Source organism: Zophobas morio, unplaced genomic scaffold (genome assembly GCF_036711695.1).
Source record: "Zophobas morio isolate AGI-343-1 ecotype UQ-CSIRO unplaced genomic scaffold, CSIRO_AGI_Zmor_V1 ptg000031l, whole genome shotgun sequence".
Classification (NCBI taxonomy): domain Eukaryota; kingdom Metazoa; phylum Arthropoda; class Insecta; order Coleoptera; family Tenebrionidae; genus Zophobas; species Zophobas morio.
In genome coordinates, this window is record NW_026972136.1 from 2,694,831 (window position 1) to 2,717,510 (window position 22,680).

At 33.4% G+C, this 22,680-nt stretch overlaps 1 protein-coding gene across 4 annotated transcripts; it reads left to right on the plus strand.

Annotated features, from left to right (window-relative positions):
- The first annotated feature begins 15,528 nt into the window (after positions 1–15,528).
- Positions 15,529–22,680, plus strand: LOC135139430 (choline transporter-like protein 1). Of its 4 annotated transcripts, none has more exons than XR_010282155.1 (12): positions 15,529–15,745; positions 16,425–16,547; positions 16,683–16,825; positions 16,872–16,974; positions 17,031–17,082; positions 21,081–21,189; positions 21,237–21,420; positions 21,469–21,701; positions 21,752–21,981; positions 22,045–22,211; positions 22,270–22,345; positions 22,396–22,410. XR_010282155.1 is itself a non-coding variant. In XM_064069659.1 (12 exons), the coding sequence occupies exons 1-12, from the start codon at positions 15,710–15,712 to the stop codon at positions 22,540–22,542; spliced, it is 1,608 nt and encodes a 535-aa protein (XP_063925729.1). In that variant the 5' UTR covers positions 15,529–15,709; the 3' UTR covers positions 22,543–22,680. The 4 variants fall into 4 exon arrangements, 3 of the variants coding, with proteins under 3 accessions (XP_063925729.1, XP_063925730.1, XP_063925731.1); XM_064069659.1 differs by having other exon boundaries at positions 22,265–22,345; positions 22,396–22,680; XM_064069660.1 differs by having other exon boundaries at positions 21,123–21,189; positions 22,265–22,345; positions 22,396–22,680.

The window sequence follows — 22,680 nt, forward strand, 5'->3', positions numbered from 1 at the left end:
TCGTTTTCTAAGCTGCTTTACAGACAGCTCAGTTATTTGCCACGCCGATGCTCATTTTTAGATTAAATGCTCACAAAACGCGCAGATGTTCAATTTCTGTCCGGGGAGATATAATGTTTCCAAGTAGGTACTCAGTACATAGAGTAGATGCTCAGGTGTATAAGAGTAATAATGAAGTAGGTACTTCGTACTTCGAATATTAGTTTCTACTCAGTTTTCTTCATACCACCCAATGTCTTGCTTCAATGTTTGATTATGTTGATTATGAGCACAACGCTGATCAACTTCCATATCCGAATTACCCATAAAATAAATCATTGCGGTTTGCACCTGAGGTAGTTCGTCGCACATTTGATTGACTTCGTGGACCTATGTGAGGTTGTCGTCTTCTCGGCATTTTAATGAACTTCATAAAACGACACAGAATTATTTTCACAGTCAATCAAATCTGTAAATTTTGTCTTGAGAATTTTAAAATATCGAAAACTCCCAATGAAATCCTCGAATAACGGTAAAGTTTGAGGTTTTGTCGAAACCAACAAAGTGAATATAGGTAAATAGAATGGCAGATCAAAATTAATAAGAAACTTTCGCAATATGTAATTAAATTCACTTTAACCAAGACTTTTCTTAAAATAAACGACGTTTTTTTTTTACGAAAAAACAAAGAACGATTTGAAATGCAACATACTTTTCACAATTGCACGGAAGAATTAGTTTTGTATGACACGTCAGTTAGAAACGGCAACTATTGAAATTAATTCGAAGTGGGGATTCCCATACTAAATTTTTAGAATTTTTTTATTTTTTATCTGTTCTTTTAAGTTTTCCTTATTTTTTTAATTTATAAACCATCCCCGTAATATAAAAAATTCTTCAAATCGGTTAAGCCGTTTCTGAGTCTTAGCGAGACTAACAGGAACAGCAATTGATTTTTATTATATAGACGATTAAAAAATGGGGGTTGGTGGTAGAAAGGTGAAAATTTAGGGTTATGTGTATTTTTTGATGCCAATTCTTAACAAAATAAAAATAAAAAATTTTGTCAAAAAAATACACAAAAATTTTTTAGGGTGGGCCACCCTTATCACTTAGGGGTTTAAAAAATAGTTTACAACCTATTCTCAGACCTACCGAATATACATAAAAAATTTCATACAAATCGGTCAACCCATTTGGGAGAAGTTCGGTTACAAACACTGTGAGGCGAGAATTTTATACATAAAATGCATTATTATTTTAGAACAAATTTCATTACCATAAAAAAGGTTATACTGACTCGACCTTAAAAGATGGACATATGCTGTCGCGGACTTTTCTTTAGAACTTTTAAAGGGGAACAATTTCGTCATACATGATTTTTACGTAACTTTAACCACTTAAGCAGCGTAAGCAACGGAAGCTGTCAAAGGAGGAATAATTTTCCCGTTTTTCCGAATGTTTCATTGCTACTTCGCTCCTAATGATCGTAGCGTGATGTTATATAACCTATATGTAGATATGATACATGGATTATCCAACACAAAAAGATTTTTTGAATTTGAACCAGTAGTTTCTAAGATTAACGTGTTCAAATAAACAAAAGCTTCAGCTTTATTATATAAGTATTGATAAAAAATATGCCAGAAATATAAACATTGTTGCCGATACTTTCAGTTTTCAGTAGCAATGACCAAGTTAACAGTATCCATTTCTTAGAAAGCATAAAACTTTACGCTATTTAAAACAGTTATTCGGCTTTTTCTAAGTGTTTCATATGTACGGAACAAACACTAAAATTTCACTTAAAGATTGTTTTTATATGAATGGGGGTTCTACATACGACTATTGTCGCATGCCACATTTAGCATCTCATCTTTAATTCTCAATCATCAGTTCGTTCTGCTCGCCCACTCTTCTTAGAAATGGAAATTTCGACCTTTGTGAACAGCCTATTTCCATATCTTCCAACTTCTTTTTTCACTTTTCTAAGATTACTAAAAGGGTTGGTAAAAGACAACAACCTTGCTCTAGTGCTTTGATGGGTTTAGCTCTTCTGAAATATTTTTCCGGCTTTAAATTGAATTATTTATCTACATAGCTATTACTAATGCTTACGTAAGTGGTCTTTATTTGCTTTTACTAAGTACTTCCAAACGCTTATTAATAAGAACGTTACTATACGCCTTCTCCAGGTCCATGAAGAGTTACAAAAAAAAATGAAAATGCTTAAAATTTGGTGCAAAGTAACAACGTGGATGATCTAACTAAAATTATACTTATTTTGTTGTACGTCAGGTAGTTTTTCACTACCTTGGTAAATTTAGAACCAAAGATGCGTAAAAATATCATCCCCCGACAAGTTACTATTATTTCGCTATGAAAATCTGTATCATCACTAAAGAGCGGATTTCTAGGTTTAATGCTTTTTGTGAAAAATGTAAGCACTTCAAAACTTTTTTATATCTGTAACTATGATACAATTTGGGGTCATTTGACACATTTTTTTATTGCTTATTTGCTTTTTTTTCAATTTTATGCATATTAAAACTTATATGCTTATTTAATACTTTTTTCTACTCCCACATAGTAATCCATGAATTACGAACTGTCTAGCCTCATAGTAAAACCATAGTTACACCCACTGGCATGTAATGAATGAACAGGCACGTAATATATATATATATTACGTGCCTGTTTGGGTAGTTTCCATAGCAACTATAAATATTTGCTTTCCCAAAAAAATTTCTTCTGAAAGTGATTCTTCATTATAGATCGTAGAAAAAGTATATGACACAACTCTGGTGGTAAGCTAATTACGAACTCATATTACATCACTCGCTCGCTACGCTCGCTCGTGTATAAACTTCGTTCGTAATTAGCTTCTTACCACCCTCGATATGTAATATACTATTTTGCACTCATGAACTTTTTTGATAGCTTTCGCGCATTCACCAGAGTGCGGGAGGTCGAACTTCCCGCACACGTGCATTTAACTTCCCGTTGCCATGGTAACCTTAAAATACTCGGGTAGTGTCAACATTGTGACGTGTTGACGGCGCTGTCAATGGCGTTGTTTATAAATAACTCACAGTTAATCTCTTCAGTTTAAAGGTTTATTCGTCGCAAAAAATATTGTACACAACACGTTCGTGAGCCTGCTTCCCGCATTCACGCAAATGCGGCACTCCCTTCGGTCGTGCCTCAAACAAGCGTTCATGCGGGAAGCAGGCTATCCCGAACTAGTTGCGTAAATTACTATTTTCGACGAATATGAGTTTTAATGCATATTTTGTTCAAATGCCGGCCTTGTCGGGATGACAAATACTTGTTAGTTAGCCGTATCGTATCGTATGCATTTTACCTGGAATTGATCATTGAAGTACACTTACAGAAGACCCTTTCTGTGAATAGGTTCTGGTCGTTTGGGTAATAAAATTTTATTATAGGATTGGAAAAATCCTCCATAGATTTTATGACTTTAAATCCTTACTTCCGTTGATAATGAATTAAAGCTTTTAACTAGATGTTCTTTTTCGGCATTTTGCGGCAAGACCGTTGAAGACCGTTTTCTAGAAAAAAGGATTATTGTACCCAACTACCTACCTTAAAATTTTTCTAATGGAAACTTTTAACTAAATAATAATATTAATAATAATAATCAATTCATATCATTACTTGGTCTTAGTACCCGTAATGATAGAAGTCTTGCCTGAATGCCGGTCATTTCCGGGTCAGTGGTGGGTCATAATAATAAGTATTTATTAACCCAGCAAACATTTAATGTTTAATATAGGGTATATATCAGGGTAATATATATATATATATATATATCATATAAATTCCAATACAAAATAAAAATAAAAATAAAAATAAAAATAGAAACTTTCTCTAAAGTCTAGCTAATGTAACAAAGCTGTTCTAGCATTTTCTATAAATTCAGATATATTTACGAAAATATCAACAAACTGTTGCACGTTATTATACAATCTGACCATATTTACCAATGGAGAGTGCATATGTTGGTTAGTGGATGGTGTATTGAAAGTAAATGTAACTGAAGAGCGGGTACCATATTTAGGAACATTAAAATTAATTTGACTCAACAATTCAGTAGAATCAACAGTACTATGGATTAACTTATACAAGAATAGTACACTACAAAAATTTCGCCTAGAACACAATGTAGTTTCATTAAATTCTCTCAATAATATTTCATGTGGAAATTGTTTCTGTGGATAAGTACCATATTTGACAAAATACAATCTCTTAAGAAATCTTCTTTGAACCCGCTCTATGTCACTAATATATACATTATAAAAAGGGGACCACACCACGCAACAATATTCTAACTTGCTTCTTACTAACGATGTGTACAACAATTTTAAACAATTTACATTTTTAAATTGAGACGTGTTACGTGTAATAAAACCTAACATTTTAATAGCTGAATTAACAACATAATTTACGTGAGGTACAAACGAGAGCGTGCAATCCATAACAACACCAAGATCCATTAACTGCATACATCTTTCAAGTTCAACATTATTAATATGGTACCTGTATCTAATACTTTCCGATTTTCTACTACAAGTTATTATTTTGCACTTTTTGTTGTTTACTTTTAAATAATTATTACTACACCAGAGTAGAAATACATCTAAATTATTTTGTAAATACTCACAATCATTTTTGTTTGTAATTATCTTCACAATTTTTAGGTCATCCGCATACAGAAAGAGCTTACACTTCAACACTTTGACGATATCATTAACAAACATTAGAAATAGCAAAGGCCCCAAGTTCGACCCTTGTGTCACACCTGAATAGACTTGATATAATTGCGATCTAGTGCCTACATATTCTACATACTGAAATCTGTGACGTATTAATGAACAGAACAACTTAATTATATTATCACATAATCCATATTGTTTTAGTTTGTTAATTAACATACAGTGATCTACTCGATCAAACGCCTTACTTAGATCGGTATATATAACATCCACCTGTTTTTTATTGTCAAGAGCATTCGAAACATACTGCACAAATTCACATAGGTTGGTCACCGTTGATCGACCTTTTACAAATCCATGCTGCTGCTGTGCTATCATCCCCGATACATGACTAAATATAACTTTAGCTATCACTCCCTCAAACAATTTAGCAAAGTTGTTCAGCAAATTTATGGGTCTATAATTGCTTACATCATTCTTAGATCCTGATTTGAAAACTGGACATACCCTCGAAAATTTCCACTTTTTGGGAAAATGCGCCGTATTTATTATTAAATTAAAAATATATAATAGAGGTCGTACGAAACAGGGTAAACAATCCCGCACCAGGAAGGATGGTATGTTATCCGGTCCCATAGTATGCGTATTTTTTAGTTTTCTTCCAACAGCGTAGATATCGTCGCAGGTGATATTGAAATTATGTAGCACATTTTGAGCATTACTAAATATATCACAGTTGGTTTTATCACAGTTAATTAGAACACAATTGGACGTTTTCATTTTACAAATATCACAGAAAGACCATTCATCACAATTTACATCACAGACACATTTGCTATCACGATGGTAAACATTCCGGAAATGTCTAGCAAATCCATTCACTATATCTTCAGCTGATGTTAAAGACTCATCTTCATATGTCATATTTCCTGGAATTCTACTAGCATTTCTTTTATTATCAATAAACTTCCATAAATTTTTAGGATCTGTTTGTATGGTGTCTTCTGCAACCTTTAAAAATTTCTGATATTCTTCACGTGTTTTTTTTCTAATAATTTTCCTAAGATTGGAGACTTTATCTTTGTATAGGGCAAATTTGAATTTCTTATATAATTTTAAATAACGTTGTTTTTCTCTAATACAAACAATAATATCTCTCGTAAACCATATTGGAAATTTGGAAGTTGTAATGGGACATTTGGGAACGTAATTATCAAAAAGTTGGTATATTTTATCATAGAACCAGTCCACAGCAATTTCTACATCTCGTATTTTCTCAAGATAACTCCAGTCCAGAGAACAAAAAGCGTTATATAACTCTTGAAAATTAGCCTTACGAAAATTGTATTTAGTACAGCTCTGATTTCCTAATAGTTTTACTTTGGATTCAGTTTCTAACAGAATTTCTATTAACAAGCTTGGATGATGGACATCTTCAGGGACAAGTGAGCTTTCCGCTGAAGATACTATGCAGGATACATTCTCTGACACTAACACAAGATCAAGCAGGCGACCATTATCATTTAGTATTTGATTTTTTTGACTCAAATTATTGAATGTGACAAAAGATTGAGCTACACTAAAGAGACTTGTATATGTTCGATTAAGGTAACAGCATTCATAAAATTCCGGGATGTTAAAATCTCCCACTAACACAGTCGACTCATCCAACTTACACGACTCCTCCAAATAATCAAAAATCTGATCATAAGTATCATTAGTACCATGAATATAACCATAATTATGTACAGACGGTGGAATGTACAATACAATAAAGGTGAGATTACAGTTGTTAATTCGGACTTTCACACCTAACAGTTCGACATTGGGTACAGGAGATACCAAATTGATTGTCCGAGCTACCCATTCAGCTTTAACTGCAACCAATACTCCACCCGCTCGTCCACAAGTTCTATCACATCGGAATATTTGAAAATTTTGAGGAAAAAGCTCGGACGATAATACTCCCTCACTGAGCCATGTCTCCGTTAATAAAATAATGTCTGCTTCAGTATTACAACAATTAATAAAAAATTCATTCACTTTGGTATTTAGGCCTCTTACATTTTGGTAGATTATATTGTACGTATTACCTTGCATTTGCTGGGATTGTTTTAGTTTTTTTCTTGGATAATTTTTGGTATGCCATTTGTGTATTTCATCTTTATATTCTGTTCACCAGCTTCTTTTCGAATCTTGAATTCCTTTCTGATGTTGTAAGCAATATTTCTTACAATAAATGAACCGTTTATTTCACAACCATCAGTCTATCGCATCTGTCGTAGTACAGTGTTATACGTGGTTCTCCCTTGTTACATGTTGAGTTCTTTTTGGTAATATTACTAACATTTTAAAAGAATGCCGAAAGTAAAATCGACGCCGGATGAGTGGATAAGGTATTTTCCAGAATTAAAATTAGAAAACAACAAAATATTCTGCAGAGCTTGTGTGAAAACCGTAAGCCCCCTAATTTTTTTTTATCTATTTTCCTTTATTAATCCTGTATATGTACGTTGTTTTAGATTCAAAGTGATAAAAAATATAACGTGACGCAACATGTCAGAACGACTCTTCATGTAGAAAGGAAGAAAATGTTTGAAGTTTCTAAAATTAAACAGCAGACCTTACATGAAACTGTTGCATCTACTTCCACAAAAGATGAGCAGTTTCAGTTTAATTTCGATTTATGTAAAATGATGATCCAGTCCAATATACCTTTAAAAAAAATTGGAGAAAGGCCCTCTTCAAGAATTCCTTGAAAAACACTGCAATCGACATATTCCGGTTGAAAGTACTCTCCGAAAAAATTATGTAGGCCCAGTGTTTCAGCAAGTTTACAACGAAATTAAACATCGCATTGGAGATAATTATTTATGGTTCGCTGTCGATGAAACAACCGATAGTTGTGGAAGATACGTGGCAAGTTTAATTGTTGGAATCTTAAATGAAAGTTTCCCTAGTCGAGGGTATGTAGTAAGTTTGAAAATGTTAGATAAAACAAATGGCAATACGATTACCATATTTGTAAGTGACAGTCTTACGTCACTATTTTTGCCAAATAAAATTTTATTGATGATCTCGGATGCAGCTCGTTATATGTTGAAAGAGGGGAATAATCTAAAAATATTGTACCTCAATTTAATTCACTCTACTTGCATTGCCCACGGTTTAAACAGAGTGGCTGAAGGAATACGTTTGCAGTTTCCTACTGTTAATAAATTAGTGGCAAATGGTAAAAAGATTTTTGTTAAAGCCCCACTAAGAGTGCAACATTTTAAGGAAAAATTTCCAAACATACCATTGCTCCCAGAGCCGATTATAACGAGGTGGGGAACATGGTTACAGGCCACATTTTATTATGACAAATATGTCAAAGAATTTGAGGAAGTAGTTACGGAGTTTAGCGTAGATTCTTCTCAATCGATTAAAGATTGCATAAATATTTTGGAAAACAAAGATTTGCGACAAGATCTAGCTTTTCTAAGAAGCAATTATCAATTCGTATGTGAGGTAATAGAAAAGTTAGAAAAACCCAACATGTTGTTGGTAGATGCCATAAACTTAGTGAAAGAATTTAAACAACAAGCAAACGCAGTAACGGGTGATATTGGTACTAGAGTACCTCAAAAACTTGACGAAGTGTTAAATAGAAATGCAGGTTTCGGTGTTCTTTCCGACGTTGCTCGTGTTTTACAAGGCCAGAAGGGAGAAAATTTGGAGTTAGATTCAACATTAATTGCAAAATTCAAATTTGAAACAACGAGTGTGGATGTTGAACGCACATTCTCCAATTTTAAACACATTTTAATAATAATAATAATAATAATAATAATACTTCTTTATTCCCAACAGACAAAGCCCAAATACAGGAAATATAAAATTAATGTTACATGTATTGCTTATAAGTAATATAACAAAAATTGAGAATGAAAACAGAAAGAGAAAAAAAAAAATTGAATCAAAATTAAAATAAATTTCTGTACAATGTAATTTGCTGCAGCAGTACGGATCAACTTCTTAATGTTGTCTTCGAAGATATCACAAGTTGAGCAGAATTTATTAAAGTTGTTACACATCAGATGTATTGGAGATCGAACTAAAACATTCGTGCGTGGAGTGATTACATAAAAAAAAATAGAACTTCTTGTACCTAATCTTGGAACGTGAAAGTTAATTTGAGACAATAGGTTTGTACAATCAATTTTATTATTCAGTAAATTATGTAAGAATTTAATAGAAATGTTATTACGTCTATGTTCGAGAAAAGTAACGTGAAATCTGTCTACGAGAATATTTTGACTAAAGCCTCTGTGAAGATAGAATTCTTCTTCTTTGAACGCTAGATATTTTAAAAATTTTCGCTGAATGTTTTCAATCTGCTGTATATACACTTTATGGATAGGTGACCAAACTAAACAACCATACTCCAATTTGGATCTGATTAAACCATTATAAAGTGCAATTAAACACTGGATATTTGTGAAATCTTTGCACTTACGAAACAGGAAACCTAGGGTTTTGAAAGCAGTCGCCACTATTGATGTTATGTGTCCGGAGAAACTTAACTCTGAATCAAACAGTACTCCCAAATCTTTAATTGATGTTTTACGAATTAGAATGTTATTATTTATAGTATAGAAAAACATAATCGGACTTTTTGACTTGGTAAACGTAATAATGAAGCATTTATCAATATTTAATTCTAATCGATTGTGCTTACACCAATCGACTAGAGTGTAAATGTCGTTTTGCAATAAATGACAATCAGAAATGGCAGTAATTTTATAATATAGTTTAAGGTCATCAGCAAATAGTAGTTTTCTGCAGTTAAGAAGCCCAGGTTAATCATCAATAAATATGAGAAATAATAACGGACCCAAATTTGAGCCTTGTGGCACGCCAGAAGTTGGAACAACGTATTTGGAACGTACACCCTGAAATTCAACAAACTGATAGCGATTCCATAAATATGATTCGAATAAGTCTAATAACGAAGTACTCATTCCAAATTTTTCCAGCTTTTGTAACAAAATGTAATGATCAATGGAGTCAAATGCCTTACTGAAATCTGTAAAAATTGCATCAGTTTGTATTTGTGTATCCATATTTTCAGAAAGGTATTGACAAAAAGTAACAAGATTGGTGATCGTTGATCGTCTTTCCATAAACCCATGCTGTGAAATAGAGATATTCAATTTAATAGCATTATAGACGTAGGTACCTACTTATGTAATATAGATTCGAAGACTTTTGATAAATTGGATAAGATGGAAATCGGTCTATAGTTAACAACCATGGTCGGATCACCTTTTTTAAAAACTGGACATATACGAGCCTGCTTCCAAATGTTGGGAAAGGTACCGGTTTTTAGAGAAAGATTGAATAACATATGAAGTGGTCTGACAAACACTGAACGACAGTCTTTGACTATAAAACTTGGAATTTGGTCTACACCGGATGTTAATTTGTTATTTAGCTTTAAGATTGCCTCTGTTATGTCTTCTTCAGAGATAGATTTTATATTTACGTATTCCAAGGAAGTAGAACCATTATTAAAGTTTCCATTGTCCTGGGGTGTCGAATTTATATATACACTACCAAAGTACGTTGAAAAAGCATTAACAACTGCATCAGATCCTTCTTGTTGTAAATTTTGTTGATCTGTTATAGTATTAGGTATTCTTGACCGATTTTTACGAGAGTTAATGTATGTCCAAATTAATTTAGGGTCATCAGTAACTTTTTCTTCAGTTGAACGAATAAAATTTTTATAAAGAAGTTTAGACTGATACTTGATACTAGCTCTTAAGGCGCTAAAATTTATATAGTCAGTATGATCGCCGGTTTTCTTAAACCTTTTATGTAGCCTATCTTTTTTACGTATATTTTTAATCAAGTCAACGCTAAACCAAGGAGGATATTTGAATGAAGATTTATTATATTTAACTACAGGAACAGTTTGATCTAATATTTTATATAAGGCATCATAGAAGGCTTGACATGCTGCGTTTATCTCAGAGAATTTGTTTAAAACGGTGCAATCAGTTTGTATCAAAAGTTCGTATAATCGAGGAAAGTTGGCTTTTTTGAAGTTGTATTTTTTATAAATTGCATTACTTTGGAAGTTTTTTATCTGCTTGAATAGTTAATTGTACAGACAATGATGGATGATAATTGTCTTCTTTTATAAGCGGAAATTCCTTAGTGACTGAGCATTTATCAATATTAGATAAGACAAGATCTAGAACCCGACCGATGGAATTAGTTACATAATTATATTGTGTGAAATTAAAAAGTTTTCATAGTTTTTAATTAACATGGCGCGTTTGTCATTTTGATGGTCAGTATTATATTCAGGAACATTGAAATCTCCTAACAGTATAACATGATTATCATATATAAATGGAAGAAGTGACAGTAATTCAAAAAAGAGTTCATATGAAGCAAATTCAGTGGCTGGAGGTATGTAAGCAACAAGTATTATTAATTTAGTATTAGGCGAATATGAAATTTTGGCACCAACAATATCAATTGGTGGAACACACTCAGTGATACAATGTAGATCTAACTTTTCATAGGATAACGCATTACTGAATGCTAATAGTGCACCACCACCTCTAGTACCACCGATAATTGATAAATTACGATCACATCTCAACACATGGAAAGAAGTAGGAAAAAGTTCCGAATTAGCAAAATCCTCAGTCATCCAGGTTTCGGTCAATCCAATTATGTCATAATTGTCAGCAGAAATAGAAAGATTGTTAAAGAAATTAAGCGTTTTTGTTCGAAGTCCCCTAACGTTTTGATAATAAATATTTAAATTACGTTTATGGCATTTGGGCGAGGTTAGTTTAAAGATTTTTGAATGGTAGGTATACCACGAACATATTTTATAAAAAGATTTTCTTCTCCGTTCTCCAGTCTTTGTTTAATTTGGTCCTTTAATTCATTATGATAGTGACGTTGTCGACTTGTGCGATCCAATGAAACTCGAATAGATTTAAAGCGAGGGTTACCTTCAATATTTGGACGATTTTTTTTTATCAGACTCAGTAGGTTACGTACTTGTTGATTGTTATTGAGTGTTATTTTAATAGGACGCGACTTATTAGGATTTGCTTCAAATTTGCCAAGACGAGATGGAAGAAGAATCTGTGATTCTGGAGTCATATAGTCGTTTGGATTGGCGTTAACAAATTGTAGAAAATCAGATAGAAATTCAGAGTCCTTTTCTCTACGATTTTTACTATCTAGGGAGGAATCTTGTTCGGAAATACCATAAAATATAATATCATTTTTCCGCTTTTCCCGTTCAGATACTTCTTGAACTACAACTTCAAAATCATAAGAGTTATCCGGAGTGTTTGAATTATTAGAACTCAATAATGTTTTTTGCTTAAAATAAGACTTTTTTATTGAAAATGTTGTGCTTATTTAAGCGCTTATTCTTAATTTTTTTGTGCTTATAAATCCGCTCTCTAGATATTATACCACAACGTGAACGAAAATTTCAGCAACAATTATAAATATTGACCTCGCGCAGAGTATTTTACGTAGAAATTTCCTTTGAGTAGTAACGAAATAAACTTCTAGCAAAATTCACTTAAAACAGACAGAGTCAACCATAGCCCCATAATAACGAACGTGGTCAATAACTACATACCATCGAAATTTTCATAAATTTCTTCAATATCGACCATTCAACTCCTTCTTTCTTCATCATACAATCCACATTCGCAAACAATATGCGAAACATTCTCTACCCAACCGTAACCACACAGATCCGTATCACTCAGTCCTCTTTTTTTTAAAAACTCATTCATACTCCCATGCCCCGTAAACAAAAACAACCCAAACATTCCTGGCGCAAACTTCACACTCGGAACAACATCATGAGCCATTCTACCCTTCTCGTTCATATCCCATCTTCTTTGCCAGATCTCCCACAGTTTCGCAGCCAACACACCCTTTTTCTCTCCCTCTTCTAACTTAATCTGCAGCTATTCTAATTCTCCTAGACGCACTCCCCTTTTCCTCTCCCATCAACACTTGCTTTATTTATGTGTTACAAAACACCATGCACCCATACAACACGCTCATGTGACACCTCTTCACCAACTCCCTCGCATATCCAAACCTCAACACATCACACCAAACGAAGCACACGCAACTATCAATCCTTTACACATCATTCGTACCGTTCGTTTATCCAGACCCTATTCTTTCCTCAATACACGATAATTTCCTTATCACTCCTATCACCTTACCTCTCAGACTCTCGACCTGCGGCCTAAATTCATAAGCTCACTAACTCTTATATCCAGATATATCCAGATACTTCACCTTTTTCGTATACTTCACACACTGATCCTGAACCCTCACATTTGGCGGTCTCGAGTCAGACAACGATCCCTTCAGAAGCATTATAACCGTGTTCTCCCTGGACATCTCGACACCCACTCCCTTCCCCCAAGCAACCACCATTTCCATCACTTCCGTTCCCATATCCTCAATCTCCTTTCTGTTATCCGCTTCAATCATACACAACAGATCATCTGCATATGCCTCACACGATATCCTTCTTCTTCCAATCTCTTCCAACAACCCATCCATCATCATGTTCCAAACCGCCGGTCCACAGATAGATCCTTGTGGACATCTTCTACACACCTTCCTTTCCACCTCATTTGCCCCTCCTACCAGACACACTTTCCGATCTCTAAAATAACTCTTAACTTTTTCACGAATCCGAACTGAGCCCTCGACCTTCTTCTTTCAAGTACCCTCTCCAATCTCCCCACCAGTACCCTCTCAAACACTTTTCCCATCACATTCAAAAGGCAGATCGGTCTATACGACCCCCATAATGACCTATTCTTATCCATGCCCTTCAAGAGGATGATCAGTCGTGTTACCTTCCATTCTTCCGGAACCCATTCTTCCCCCACACATGCGTTAAACACTTTCAATACATACTCTGAACAGTCTTCCACACAAGCGCCATTATTTCAGGCGTCGCACCATCTATTTCCGGTGATCTCTTCTTCCTCAAACTCCCCACGTTCTTTTCCACCTCATCATATTCATAATTCACTCTCACCACGACACCCTCCACCCCTTCATAAAATTCATTGTTCACCGGAACGTCAACTGGAAAAAACTCTCTCAACAATATTTCCACCGTATCTCCCCACGTTTCCGTTTTCCTATCACCGTCCCATGCGCCTACCAGTCCTTCGTTCTTCTCATTCCTGCAGAGCTTATAAACTGCACCCCACGGATCTCCATTTCCAACAAACCGGACAAAATTCCTCCACCATAAGACTTTTTCCTCCTTGAAGGCATTTTTATAATGTCTGAGCAAGTCTTGGTACTCGAACCTGCACCACTCGTTTCCGTCCAAATTCCTCTCTCGTTTACAAGTCAACGGCCATTTTTTCGTGCTTTCGCAACTCGACTTTTTAAAACTTTTCTTGCTGGGTCCAATTATTAACCTACCACTTCTGTTCCTTCTCACATTTTCCACTCTCACGTCTACATCCATTTTATTAACTTTCTCTCTAATCTTATCCCCGTCTTCCTTAATATCCTTAGACTTTACCATAACAGAATACGTTTCCTTCCTTCTTGGCACTTCCTTACTATCCCGCCTAGGTTTAGCACCTCCGACAACTCCAGCGTACGTCTTCCTATCCCTCGATTCCAGTTCTTAAATCCTTCCCTTCATAAAACTGTTCTCAACCGCTGTGTTTCACATCAGTGCTGTCCATTATCTGCATCGTTTTTGTTGCCAAACGATAAGCAGGATCAAGCAATAGTTTTTACCGTTCTCCATGATCTTGTGTTAATGGATTATGTAGCAGCAATAGGTACGTGATATTGTTCTACTAAAAATGTTCTATTTGATTCCAGAATTTCCAATTGCTAGCTGGATCTTACTGGATGTCCTCCTGGTGATGATGATCGTAGACTAAAAAAAATGGACCTAGCAACCCTTATGATTATGAAAGTCTAACTCCCACTTCAGCGCTACAACTAAAAATTTAATTGACAATACATATCAGTAAAAAAGATCATGTACAAAAGATATTAATGGGTGTCACACAGTACACCACTATTTCCACGTTTAAAAGATCTTCATCAAAACAGTGAATTAACGGGAGAATTTTAAACCTAGTCCCCAAAAATAGAGCACTCTGGCGAGCTTTAAATGAACAGGAACCGAAACGAGTAAAAATGTTCACACAGAACTTTTTCTAACCATCTTTCAACTGTGATCAAAGAGAACAGACTTCTTTATGAGAAGCATATTGCTGATATATTTGCCAATTTCTTTACCAAAATGTTTACCTACTCTGGAATCTAATATTGAAAGAATTAGGACGCAATACTTTTTTAAGGGTTTTACCCTGTTTTTAAAAATCAAATTTTATAGAATCTCGCCTGTGTTTCCAAAGGTGACTTCGATTTCCGCCAAACAAATTCATTTTTGAAAACGTTTAAAATTCAAGGATTTTGTCCTGTTCTTCTTAAGGTGTATTTAAATAAGCAAATATTTCAAAAATTGTACTGTTTTTAAGGTAGGTACACCAACAAACGGTTACAGACACACGGAAACAGGAATCCTACATTTAGTTTGCTAACCCACATTCAAGAAGGAAAAACAAACCTTTATCAACAATTCTAGTAATAATAAAAATATGTGACCTCATACGATAAATTGATGTTGTCATTCATTCAAATCTGAGAAATATTTCAGCTCCGTATATAATTGACACGAACTTGCTTTCAATACTTTTGAAACTTGCAGAGCGCGCTCCAGGTTGTAAGGACACTTTATTACTTTACTCATTTTTCGCCTTTTATTGTGTTCTGCGAGAATTTTTGGTATTAGTTTCTTTGTATTTAGACGTCGTGTTTGTTTCTGGTTTTGTGTTTTTATCTGTGCTGGAAGTAATACTTGTGCGTATATTGTATGGGAAGGCGGCAACATGGGATCTTCGCCCAGTATTATGAAACCAGACGAGGTTAGTTTTTTTTTTTTTGATTACATAATTCGTTGTAGTGTGTAAGTTTTATTAGTGCCAAGTTGTGAGCGTTTTCGATTACTTACTAATTTTAAAATACAAGACAGCGACTTTGGACACATCGTTTTTCAAATGGTTTTTTGATTTATTGCTAGAGTAGAAAAAACTATGATAGAGGAAGTTCTGTCACAATTCTTTGAAAAAATATTGAAAACATGTTAATCTGCGTTTCCAGAAACAACAGACATTTTTTGTAAATTTTGTGGAAATAACGATTCGATTAATTGATAATTGATAATTTTTTAGATTTATTTTGGGTTACATTTTAGAAGACAAATTTGAAATGCGTGAACACTATATATGAAAGTGGTTCTAATTTCTCTATTACCATACTCAAGAAAAATAGTGCTATTACCATTTAAAAATACGATAACCGAATAACAACTGATAGATAGCGAGATAAGAACTGACCTAATGTAGCCAAGAGTCGATTGTTTGGAAGAAAGCATCTAACGTTTTTTAATGCAAAACTACAGCTATTTTTTGTTTTAATTTTGGATAACATTCTTAACAACTTTCTAAGCACATCCTGTCCTATTTGTATCTTCAGTAGTTTTTGAAATCCACGTTAATCTAACCAAATAAAATTTATAATGAAATTAACAAGCAAATGTTTCAGCTCATCGAGTTCAGGAAGCTGAACACGTCCATCGAAAATGTGGAAGTGCCCGCACGACCGGAAAACAGGATTGTCACGGATAAGAAGGGATTCGTCATTTTTGGCATTTCCATACTAATTTTGGTAAGAGAATTTAGGGATCTCCAGCTTCGGTAGTTGGTTAACCTTTTTTAAATTACAAATTACCTGGTAGAAAATGATGCTCCTTACTGATACTAACATTTTGGCTCAAAATAGTTAAACCTGAACTTGTTGCAGATACCTTTCGTAGTATACACCTTGGTAAACGTGGATTTTAGATACATGAATTACGATACCGACAGCTGCGGAAACTTCTGTGGGCACAAAAACCCCGTAGTCGAAGGTGTTCCTTGCTCGGGTGGAGATTTTACATCGAAACCGTAGGTTCCGACACTAATTGTTCTAAACTTTAAAGCCTATTTCCAGAGTCTTGGGTGCAATGGATGAATGTATTGCACGTAATTCCGGGCCAATCATGATTGTGCGACAACTAAGATTACTAAACAATCCGTCCGACGCTGCCTTTCTTGTAGGGGTATTTTAAATTTGTGTCATTTATTAGTACTTATTTCAGTCTGTTGCTAGCTAAAAGATAAAAGCATATGGAGGTCCGTTTTGGTGATATTCCTTCCAACGGGTGAGCATTTTCTTAAATATTTTGTAATTTAGGTTTCTAATTGGCGTACGCAAATGTTTTGAGCCTATGGGCGGATCGTTTTTGCCTGCCCTCACCGAAGAAGGCGGTCCAAATCCTTCAAGGGCAGAATTTGTAGGTAGGCTCAAACTACAACGAAATTCACATTTTACCCTATAAAATTTTATTGACAATAACGGGACGGACAGTAGTTATATATACATTTGGTAAGAAATATTTATGGCTCACACCAGTTCTCTCGAATTTGTCGGAGAAGATTTAGCAGCTAGTTGTTCCCATAAAATAATGGTCACTTTCGTTCGTGAGTAACGATGGTCCGGACATGAATTATTTTGCTTTCTAACATCTTTCGACCAATTGTTCCGCATAAAAAATTTCATCAATTTTTCAAATAAAATACTCTTAAAAAAAACGATATTGTCGTTGAGTGACATGTAACTGGCATAATAATAAAAACGTGCCATTTTTGTTAACTGATATTTTTTTCATAAATGTCGCAAAATTATTAAATTTGTCTAATCATCCCCACCAATAATGTGATGACGTCACTTCAAATTTATGCATAGTAAATGGGTTTTAAATTGTATACAGTAACACATGTAGTTTATGACTCCGTGTTGAGTTTTTATCCAAAACGTCCAGATTTTTGGAAAAAAAATCAAAATTATAAAACAATATTTTGCAATTTAATTTTGAATTTGCAAAATCGAATACTTTGAAACCTTGCAGATGTTTTAAAATCATGATAAACATGATACATTTTTAATTAAAATATATTTGCTTATCCCCTCTAAAAAATTTATGACGTCACCTCAAAATTTTGCAGAATAAATCCTATCTTCAATGTATAAAATATGATGAGTTTTATACTTGTGATTTATCACTGCATTAATATTTTTTAGATTTGGTTATACAGGGTGTCTCAAAAAAGTTAATGACCGAGTCAATTTATTTTATTGAAGAAACCAAGAATAGCAAAACTGAATACTTTGAAATATTGTAGATGTTTTGAAGTTTTTGTAAGCATGGTAACTTTTTCGAAAGTTTTATTAATCAAATATGCGCAAAATCAAAAATCGGAAAAACTGAAATTCACTAATGCAAAAAACAGAAAATCGAAAAATACAAATCGTAAAAATCGAAAATGGCTAATCAAAAAATCGAAAATTCAATTAATCAAATACCTAGGTCGATCGAAAAGTGGAAATTCACAAACCTCTAAAATCGAAAAATCGAAAATTGAAAAACGGGAAAACCAAAAAATCGAAAAGTCAAAAATTTGTAATATTGAAAATTAAAAAAATCAAAAACAAAAATAAAAAAAATCGGAAATTAAAATAATCAAAATATATAAAGTAAAAAAAAATTGCAAAGCCTAAAAACTGAAACGAACAGAAAAATCGAAAAAGCAAAAAATTGGAAAAACAAAAATTCGAAAAATCTAAAATCGAAAAAGTGGAAAATGGAAAATCTGAATAAAGAAACTTGAAAATTCTGAAAATTGGAAAGTCGAAAACCAAAAAATCGGAAAGTAACAAAATTGAAGTCTAACAGTTGAGAATGGAAAAATTGAAAAACCGAAAATTCTAAAAATCGACAATGGACAAATTGAAAATCGCAAAATTTAAATTGAAAAATTGAACATAGAAAAATCGATGAATTGAAAAATCGAAAATTCGACTACTCAAATTTTCTAAAAATCGAAAAATCATAAAACTGAAAAATCCAAAATTCTAACTATCGAAAGTCTGAAAACTGAAAATCGAAAATTCTGAAAAGCGGAAAATAGAATATCGAAAAATTTAAAAGAAAGAAAATTGAAGTCTAAAAACCGAAGAATGGAAAAATTAAAAATCAAAAATTCGAAAAATCAAAACCGAAAAATTCAAAGATTTAATAAGAAAATCGAAAAATCAAAAATCCGAAAATTGAAACTCGAAAATTTGGAAAATCGAAAAGTAAAAAAATTGAAGTGTAAAAGCTGAAAAATGGAAAACTGAACAATCGAAAATTCGAAAATAAAATATCGAAAAATCGAAAAGCCGAAAAATCGAAAATTTGGTAAATCAGATATGCGAAAAACAGAAAATCTGAAAATGCAAAATGGAAAATCAAAAATCTAAAAATCGAAAAACCGAAAATAGAAAATTCAATGAATCTAATACGTGGGTCGATCGAAAAACTGGAAATTCACAAATCTGAAAAATCGAAAATTTGCAAGATTGAAAAACCGAGAATCGAAAAATAGGAAAACCGAAAATTCGAAAATTCATAATATTGAAAACTCTAAAAGTCGACAATTCAAAAATCAAAAAACTGGAAAGTAAAATAATCGAAAAATCGAAAAGTAAACAAATTGCAAAGCCTAAAAACTGACGAACAGAAAAATTGAAAAATCGTAAAATCAACAAGTGGAAAATCGAAAAATGAAAAAAAAACGAAAATTCAAAAATCGAATAATCCGAAACTAAAAAAGTAGAAAAGTAAAAATTGCAAAGTCTCAAAACTGACGAACAGAACAATCGAAAAATAAAAAAAAATCGAAAAGTATCTAAACATGGAAAATCGAAAAATGGAAAAACCGAAAAATCGAAAATCGAAAACTCGAAAAATCGAAAATTCGATGAAACAAATACTCGAAAAAGCGAAAAGTAAAAAAATTGCAAGGCCTAAAAATTGAAAAATCAAAAAATCAAAAAAATGAAAATCGAAAAAACGACGATCGAAAAAAAATCAAAAAATCGAAAAGTGGAAAATCGGAAAATAACAAAATTGAAATCTAAAAGCTGCAAATTGCAGAACCATAAAAACTGAAACAAACAGAAAAATCGAAAAACCACAAAAGCGGAAAAACGAAGATCGAAAAATCGTAAAATCAGAAAATGGAAAATCGAATAATCGAAAGTTGAAAAATTTTATGATTAATGGAAAATCGAAAAATCGAGAATAGGAGAATTAAAAAACCGGAAAATTGAAAAATCGGAAATCGAAGAATTAAAAAAGTAAAATCGAGAATTCAAAAATCAAAAAAATCGGAAAGTAAAATGTAATCGAAAAAGGTAAAAAAATTGCAAAGTCTAAAAACTGACGAACAGAAAAATCAAAAAATCTAAAAATGGAACGACGAAAAATCGAAAATTGAAAGAACGGCAAATTAAAAAAAAATCTTCGACTTTCGTTCCATTTCAAAATTTACTCTTTGTATATTTCAGTGGTCACAACAAGTTCATTAACTACGCTGAAGTATGCAAAGATTAAATTTGTCACCGACAAGATGTCGGAAGAAATAAATTATCCTATCGGTCGAAGAACGTTCGGTCCGGTGTTACACCTCGATCCAAGAGAGACCGCAGTAAAGGATAACAAATGGAATGGATAAAATAAAGCGTCAAATATGATTGATAAAGTTTAAACCAAAATTATGAAGTTTATAAACTGAACATTTTTTTTGCTTTTTGAAATGTAGTACACTTCAAAAAATGTTCGTGACTTACTTTAATGTGAATTTTATAACTATGGTCGGCACAATTAGACCTAATATTAGTGTGATTTTGAGCATATTCTCGATGTTATTAGAGCAGGACAGGTTTTTTTTTTCTAACTAATTGACAAGATTTCAAAGTATTCAGTTTTGCAATTCTTGATTTCTTCAATAAAATAAATTGACTCAGTCATTATTTTTTTTTTGAGTCACCCTGTATGTATAAACAAATCCAAAAAATATTAATGGAATGGTAAATCACAAGTATAGACTCATCATATTCTGAACATTTTAGATAGGGTATTTATAAAATTAAAACTAATTCAGAGTAAGTATTTATAAAATTAAAACTAATTCAGGGAATTTGGTCAACACGTAAATTTCGTTGTAGTTTGAGCCTACCTACAAATTCTGCCCTTGGACGATTTGGACCGCCTCCTTCGGTGACGACCGGCAAAAATGATCAAAACATTTGCGTGCGATTGTACGGCGTACATAGTTCTAGGTGTGCTCACACTGGTACTGTTGAGGTTTGTTCCAGCTCCGTTTGTGTGCGGAAATTTTATTTTTTCGGGGCTAGTTTTACTGGATACTACTGCATTTTTATGGTACGATTGTTCTAGCGTGTGGAACTTTTTTACATTTTGTTTATTAGGGTTCTATACTTCCGAGGGACTCGAATGCCTTTGGTACCCGTTGTTGCCTGGACAATTTTTGCTGTCACAATACTGATCATTTTTATAGTCATATTTAAAAGAATCCGTTTGGTTATTCAGTTATATAAAGAAGCAACCAAAGTTCTTGCTGCTATGCCCTTAGTAGTGTTATTTTCTATATTCGTGAGTCCTTCATTTAAAACCACTTCGTTACTAAAATCTAATTTTCAGATAGCATTCATCCAAGTAGTTGTGTTTATAGCTGCCATTGTTAACATCAGCTACATGTCTAACTCTACAACACCGACAAAGCGTGACGAAAATAAGTACACGTACGAACTATCTGCAGTTGCAATTTTCACAATGGTTTTTAATATAATCGTAACCCTTTGGTTTATGCGATTTCTTGCGGGAATTCAATATATGACCGTTGCTGGAGGCGTAGCACGGTGGTACTTTTCCAAGTAAGACGAATTTTAAAAGCTTGTCACGATTACTATGTCTCGTGTTACAGAAACAACGATCAGTTGAATTCTCCAGTTTGGTCTAGTTTTAAAGTTACAGTCAGGTACCACCTTGGTACTATCGCATTTGGATCTCTCTTAATGACGCTGTTCGCCGTAGTGAAGATCTTTCTAAAACTGTGTTGCAGAAATTCGTGCTCCAAGTGTTGCACGAAGTTGTGCTGTAACTATGCGGAAGTGCTTCTCAAATTCTTGTCTGGAAATTCTTATACTCTGACAGGTTAGCCGAGCAGTAGATGTATGATTAAAAAAAATAAATGTTATAATAATGTTCATGTTTTAGCAATCCATGGGCAATCTTTTCTGAGATCCGCCAGACGAGCTACCAAATTACTTTTGACAAATATCGGTAACATCGTGGCTGTAAACTGTGTTGGAGATTTTGTTTTTGGAGTATTTATAATGCTGATCTGTGCACTCGCCACAGTATTTTACTTTAATTTATTTAACGTAAGTTCATATCTTTTTTAAGCATTGGCTTGTTAAATTTTTTTTTTTATTAGTATAGGATTACATTTGAAATTGCAACCATTTATTTTTTCATAAATGCCATCATTATTTACGTAATATTTGGGACATTTCAAGTGAGTTAAAGTAACACAGTGGCTGTAAAAATAAATTGCAAATGTTTCAGACTATCATCGACGCTCTCTTCATATGCTTCTGTGAAGATTCAGTCATGAATGACGGTATATCAAGACCATACTATAGGTCTCGAGGTTTGATGGAGTTTATGGAAAGTACGAAGAAGACGCTGGGACGACAACATACACAACAATAAAGTCCCAATTTACAACGAAAACCGATAGAAACGTCTCAGGGGCATATCTAGTTTTACTTCTGCCTGTACTGATACTCTTCCTGAAACGAAATTTGCAACTTATTGTATTTACTTGAGCGTATATTAAAGTTTAAATTA

What these genes read in the sequence shown, in the direction of transcription:
- LOC135139430 (XM_064069659.1), top strand. Translation starts at nt 15,710, where the DNA reads ATGGGATCTTCGCCCAGTATTATGAAACCAGACGAG. An exon ending in GATACTACTGCATTTTTATG is followed by an intron (nt 21,190 to 21,236) that starts GTACGATTGTTC and finishes TTTGTTTATTAG; the next exon opens with GGTTCTATACTTCCGAGGGA. An exon ending in TAGTGTTATTTTCTATATTC is followed by an intron (nt 21,421 to 21,468) that starts GTGAGTCCTTCA and finishes TCTAATTTTCAG; the next exon opens with ATAGCATTCATCCAAGTAGT.